We start from the raw sequence: 6,000 nt of genomic DNA, 5'->3' as shown, positions 1-6,000 counted from the left end.
GGTTTTTTTAAAAAAAAAAAAAAAAAAAAAAAACCCACCACCTCTACTACTAGATACTGACATGTCATCAAGCAGAGCAGCAATGCTGGGGGCCAACAATTTAACAGGGAAGGATGCCTTGCCTTTTGACAAGGGCAGTCAAAAGGACTATGGCAAGGGGTACCCAGGGCAGGGAGTGCCACCTACTCTCTCCTCCCACCAACTCTCTCGTTATGAGAAAAGAACTTCCACCTCGAGAAAGATAGCATCTAAGCATTGCTTTACTGTTGTTTTTTCTTAAATGCTAAGATTTTTCTAAGAGGATTTTTAAAAAAGATACAATACTTAAATGTTGCAGAAATAAACCCTCAAGAAATTTCAAATCTGTTCTCTGCTAGAATGATAATTACTTATAGATTAAAATGCAAACATAGGGTGGGGATCCACTGTGATCAGAAAGAAATTAAAATGCAGTGATGACACAACCAAAAGGTAAGGAAAACAGTGCCTTAAAAATGACCTTCAGGGCCAAGGATTTAGCTCAGTGTTTCTGCCACCTGCCTTGCAAGCATAAGGTCGAGTTCAATCCCTGGTACAAAAAAAAAAAAAAAAAAGACCTTCAGTCTTTCAGGGAATTGTCTGATGGAGAAATCAGTGGCTACAGAGCTGAGGAGTTGCACACTGTCATGTGGCATAAAGATTCCTGTGTCATCTTGGTTAGGGAAGGCCACACCTTTTCAAGTAATGCAAACTGATCTGGGGCAGGTGAAATGAAACTGATAGCACACAGGAGAAGCCAGCAATACCTGCATGCTCCATTTTTGGTTGTACATTATCACTTCAAAATGGGTTACACTACATTGGTTTCAAAATTATGGTTATGTAGTTAGTTATTAATGGTTAGAAAAGGAAGCTAACTCTTTAGAGAACTATCATGAGTAACTTTCAAGTGAATTCTATGTAACGGTGATATGAATTGAAGGATAATGAACTTGAATGAGAAGATGTTATCAGCTCACCCCCTGCACTGTAACAAATTTCTGTTTTGAGTTTCTTATTCGGGCCCCACCTGCCCTGGTGCTCAGGAGAAAACATACGATTAGCTATTAACTAGGATGGAACTTCCCCAGAAGGTCAACTGAGCACAGCACTGACATCCTTAGCAGAAATAAAGTCTGTTACTCTTTCATTCAGTTTTTCTGAAAGGCTTCAAAGCTAGATTTGATGACCTGTGTTATTTTACCACACTCTCACAATTTTACCCTAATTACCATAATGGAATGGTGACTATAAATGGAGCGATAGTATCAAGTTTCCTAGAACTCCAACCAGTGCTGTTATACTGTAATGAAAATATCGGTAGTGAGGACACTTAGACATTAGTGATGGCATAGAGACAGGCAACCTTATCTCAAAGTGAAGATTCTCAGACCAGCGAGGAGACAGAGCACAGTGCTCTCCCAAGCACAACCATCTCTGAGCCGACCCGTCCCCTCTCAGGCAGGAAGCTGCTCCTCCGCATACCCTACAGTCTTTCCATACTCTAAGATTGTTTCTTCAGCCCCCAGACAAGAGGGAGGCTGCAGGTGTATGGTTGGGGCATATAACCTTACAGAGGAGAAGAGAATGGCTCTTGGGAGAGATGAGTAGGGCAGTGATTCTAGGAAAAACGTCTTGCTCCTATGCTCCTACCCCACTGCATGCCACTGGGGCAGAGTTTGGAGAGAGTTCCTGGTGCCAGGTGCACCTGGCTGCAGCCACTCCCAGCAGGTTACAGAGGGAAGGCCAGGGCCTCCTGTGTTCACACATCCTGAAGGCCAGATGCTGCTCTCCTTGTCTGATTATTTGCTTTTCTTCCTTGATGCAAAGGCCTGGGACTAGGGGGATCAAGGATTAACTCGGTGAGCTGCCCCCAAGACAGCTACGGATCCCCAATTTAACTCCAAATTTAGAAACAGAGACTGCCAGACTGTTTTGTCAGAAGCTTTTCCTATGAAATGATAGGACAAGCAAGAATGAAGTGGTTACGATTGCATGTATTCTCAATGATAGAAAACCCAAGGAACCAGTTTTTATTATTTTAGTGGGACTACTAAGGAAAAAATATGATGGAAAGCAAAGAAGCCACTAGACAGAAAAATCCGAGGAGGATGTGGCTGAGTTTGTCTATTTGAATCTGTTCAAAAAAGCACAAGAGGATAAACACACATTAGCATTATCAATTATCACAGTCAGGACATTATTTATTTTGCCATGTGTCCCTCATAGGACAGTGTACAATGTTGGGGCACTGAGGGGTACACACCAGAAATGCTGAACTAACTAAAATAAATGAGTGGGCCAAACAACAGTGAAAAAGATTCCAAATATTCTCTTGTCAGAAAGGGCAATTGTAAATAACCTGTTTTGAGGCAGTACACATAAATGCATGAGCTGGGAGGCTAATGTATCCACCACTTCCTAGCTACCTAACTGGGGAGCAGAGAGCTTAAGATGCCCACAAGCTAAACTCCTCAAACTTAGAACAGAACTCCCACCTCCTAATCTTGGTGTTCCTTCAATTATCCTCTGCTACCAGGGAGACCAAATGGGTAAGGAGTGTGTCCCTAGGGAATCTGAGAACTGGCAGTAAATAGTGAGCCCCAGAACATAAATGAAGCCATGGCTTGGCCAAGGTTCATGGCAGGTGAGTGTCAACCTGGAATTCCTAGCAGAACTCAACACAGCCAACACCAGCAGGAATTTGACGGTAGGAGGAAAAAAAAAACAAAACAGGAAAGAATTAAGATGGGAGAGAGGAAAAGATGGGAGGGCACCAACCAGGGGAAGGCACAAGATCCCAAACTATCATTTTGTGATCACTGGTGCATAGGGCACTTTGCTGAGCATGAAGTGTCATCAAGCATGGCTTTGGCATCTACTTCTCATTAGAAGCTGTGGTGTATTATCTCTCAGCATTGTGCTAGGAGACCTTCATTTCACATTCTAAGGGACAGGGCTGACAACCAGGTCAGCATTGCCAATGCCTTGGGTCAACAGTTCTGACCTTCTGTAACTTAGAAGATCATGGTCCCAGAAGAGAAGCAGCAAAAAACACAGAACACACACACACACACACACACACACACACACACACACACACACACACATGCGCGCGCGCGCACACGCACACACACAACCTCCCTCCCTCAAAGGACACCTGAAATGAAAAGGACATTTGAACCCTTTTACTGGTAAACTCTGTCTTGATAATATAAAGCTTCAATATATGAGAAAAATAAATCAGGTCAATACAGCAAATCAGCATGCAAGACCAGATTTTCATTAAACTCTCAGTCATCTTTTCAGGGAATAGGAGAAGGAAGGAGTTATCACGTACTTAGAGGTCAGTCAAAGTTTTTCAAACACACTTGTTTTTATGTAAAAACCTGTAAGAGCTATAGCGGTGGCTACATTTTCTGTCAAACCACTTCACAATAAAATCTATCTCATCTGTAAAATGTACCAGGGAAGGCTGGGATTTCACTAATCTGTATATCTGAACTATTCATAAGGTTTCTAAAGACAATAAATCACTGTCTTTGGTAACTTAAAATTCAAACTGAACAGATATAAGTAACTCAGGTGAGCAAATATGCTTCTGAAGAAATCAAGGAAGAGCCCCTTTTTCACGCCAAAATTTCATCATGAGAATTTCATACTTTTCATTTCACATTTGGTTCAAATATTTTTCGAAAATATTTTCACAAAGACCACTTAACTTGCACTTATCCTCAAATTCCAATTTTCTATTCTTAAAATCCTTGGCTTATTTGTTCAAGCACAGAACGATAGAACAAAGCAAGGCAAATGAATGAATGGAATTAGACCTACAGGAACAAAACACTCAGTCACTTTTTAGGAACAAATTCTCCTGCACCCAGTGTTCACTGCCTGAGATTTGTATAGTGCAAGGCCAGAAGTGCACTGGGTCACTAGTTGGCACTGGGTGGCTTTGAGCACAGGGCGACTCACCTTCTCAACGTCTCTGTCACCGGGCAGCAAAGAGGGTGGTGTCATGGGAGTGTCTAACCCACAGGGGGTTGTGTGTGGGGAGAGGGAGACTTCTGTGTGCTGCTCCACTCTCCCGCAGAGAACACTCAATAGGGCAACACCAGAGCATTTTTATCAAAGTCCCTAAAGGATTTACAAACAATGATTTTCAACCACAGTGTTTTATCAAAACCATGCAGGCAGCCAAGATGACTGAAAAGCAGTCAATTTTTACTACAAAGAAGTGGCTGGTGGGGCACTAGGGACTCAAGCAGACCACTTCTGGTCTTTCCTTCAGTAGCACTGCTTGTAAATCAGCCAGGTAAATATATATTAATGCACAATTTGTTCCACCATTTCAATCCATCTTCCTTTTCCATATTCAGCAACTATTGATTTAAATTCTTTTCTACTTAGACTCACCTCTGTATTCAGTATTCTTTAAAATAAAATAAGACGGTTTTATTTCTGAAAGTGTTTTGGATGACAAATGTAAAAATAGGCTTACCTCATCCCATTCTAAAAGGTAGTTGGTGATTTTTGAACCATTGTCAATTGGTGCCTATAAATAAAAATAAATAAATAAATAATTAAATAAAACAGACTATAGAAAGGTGTTCACAGACAACAGTTATGAGCTGCCAAGTTGGTTTCAACATGTCTCTCTCTCACAGCTCTGAGACCTCCCCTTAGAGAAAGAAACCAAGTGGCTGCTGCATTTACCTGGCTAAATGTCATCACACAATTCAACCATAAAAATCCTCACTATTGATAAGTCATCCCCAAAAGAGTCAAATGTGACTGTCCCACACCTCGGCTTGACACCCATACGGCACCCCACTTCCTCTGGAGATAAAACTTTTGGAGGCATTTTAAATTCAAGCATAAAGGTTAAAAAACAAAACAAAACAACAACCGTGACACACAGGCACTGCTGGAAGCGTATGTGGGAAGCACCATTTTTTTTGGTACTGGGGCTGGAACTCGGGACCTTGCACTTGAGAGGCAGGCAGTGGAAGCACTGAGCTAAATCCCCAGCCCAAGCCTGTACTTTCATAACTTCTCCCAGAGAGATTTTTTTTGTGTGTGTGCTTAAAATTAGAAAGCCACCTTTGGCATTAAGGTTTCCTTTTTAAAAATCAAAGGGAAAATGAGAGCCTGATCACTGGAGGCTATTAGCCCTCCCCACTGTTAGCGAAAAGAAATTCTGTCATTTCCTTTCACCATCTATTTCACTAAAAACACAGGTTTTAACACTGGGTGGCATAAGAGGAACTGTGGTGAAAAGAGTGAGAAAGACCTATGAGAATACTCAGGTTAAGATCCAGCCAGAGACAGGAACTAAGAGGTGAAAAGTGGGATCCTGCCTCCTGTTTCAAAACCACACCTGGGCCTGGCTCTTCCTTGGAGAAAAGTAAGCTTTTGGTGAACTGCCGGGCATCTCATCCTCTCAAAGGGAATCCAGGTCCCCCTGCTGTATCTGAACCCTGGATTGGCTATTTCTTCATCAGGTGTGGTCTGGGGCTAGTGGTTTAATATCAATGTCTAATCTCTTGGTCCAAGAATGGAAAGGAGAAGTAACTGGAAGAACCTCTATAAATAACCTATTAAGCTAACCAGTTTTATAGAAACTATTTGGTAAACAGGAAGTGTTACTCAATGAATTTTAACAATAAAACACCATCAGGGGCTCAGTAAGTGCTAGACTGAAAACACTCTTCTCCCTGTCCCCTCCTTCCTACCCCTTTCTTTCTTCTAAGTCCCCAAATTCAGGTCTCAGGTGAGTGAGGGCTATACGTGCAATTTTTAGCTTTTGTGGCCTTAGGCTGGAGGACAGAATAGGAATACACTGAAAGCTTTAAAAACTCACAATATTTTAAATGAGAAACCATTTCTATGAAAAAAAAAAACACTACATTTAAATGGTTTACAAATTCCTCTACAACATGTTTTTCAGTGAAAGCATCTATGACACCCTGCCCCTAGACT

The 6,000-nt window shown here is 41.7% G+C and overlaps 1 protein-coding gene across 1 annotated transcript in view; it reads right to left on the bottom strand.

Moving 5' to 3' along the window:
• Fndc3b (fibronectin type III domain containing 3B) overlaps nt 1–6,000 on the bottom strand; it is a 250,556-nt gene that overhangs the window by 65,402 nt on the left and 179,154 nt on the right. The window contains exon 10 of the mRNA XM_010632407.3: nt 4,520–4,573. Coding sequence (XP_010630709.1) covers nt 4,520–4,573 — 54 coding nt within the window. The remainder of the gene's footprint in view (nt 1–4,519; nt 4,574–6,000) is intronic.

The sequence above is a fragment of the Fukomys damarensis genome, unplaced genomic scaffold (genome assembly GCF_012274545.1).
Source record: "Fukomys damarensis isolate Sample0158 unplaced genomic scaffold, DMR_v1.0_HiC HiC_scaffold_12, whole genome shotgun sequence".
Lineage (NCBI taxonomy): Eukaryota > Metazoa > Chordata > Mammalia > Rodentia > Bathyergidae > Fukomys > Fukomys damarensis.
Note: the sequence above shows the minus strand (reverse complement) of the source record. Positions and strands in the feature narration are given on the sequence as shown.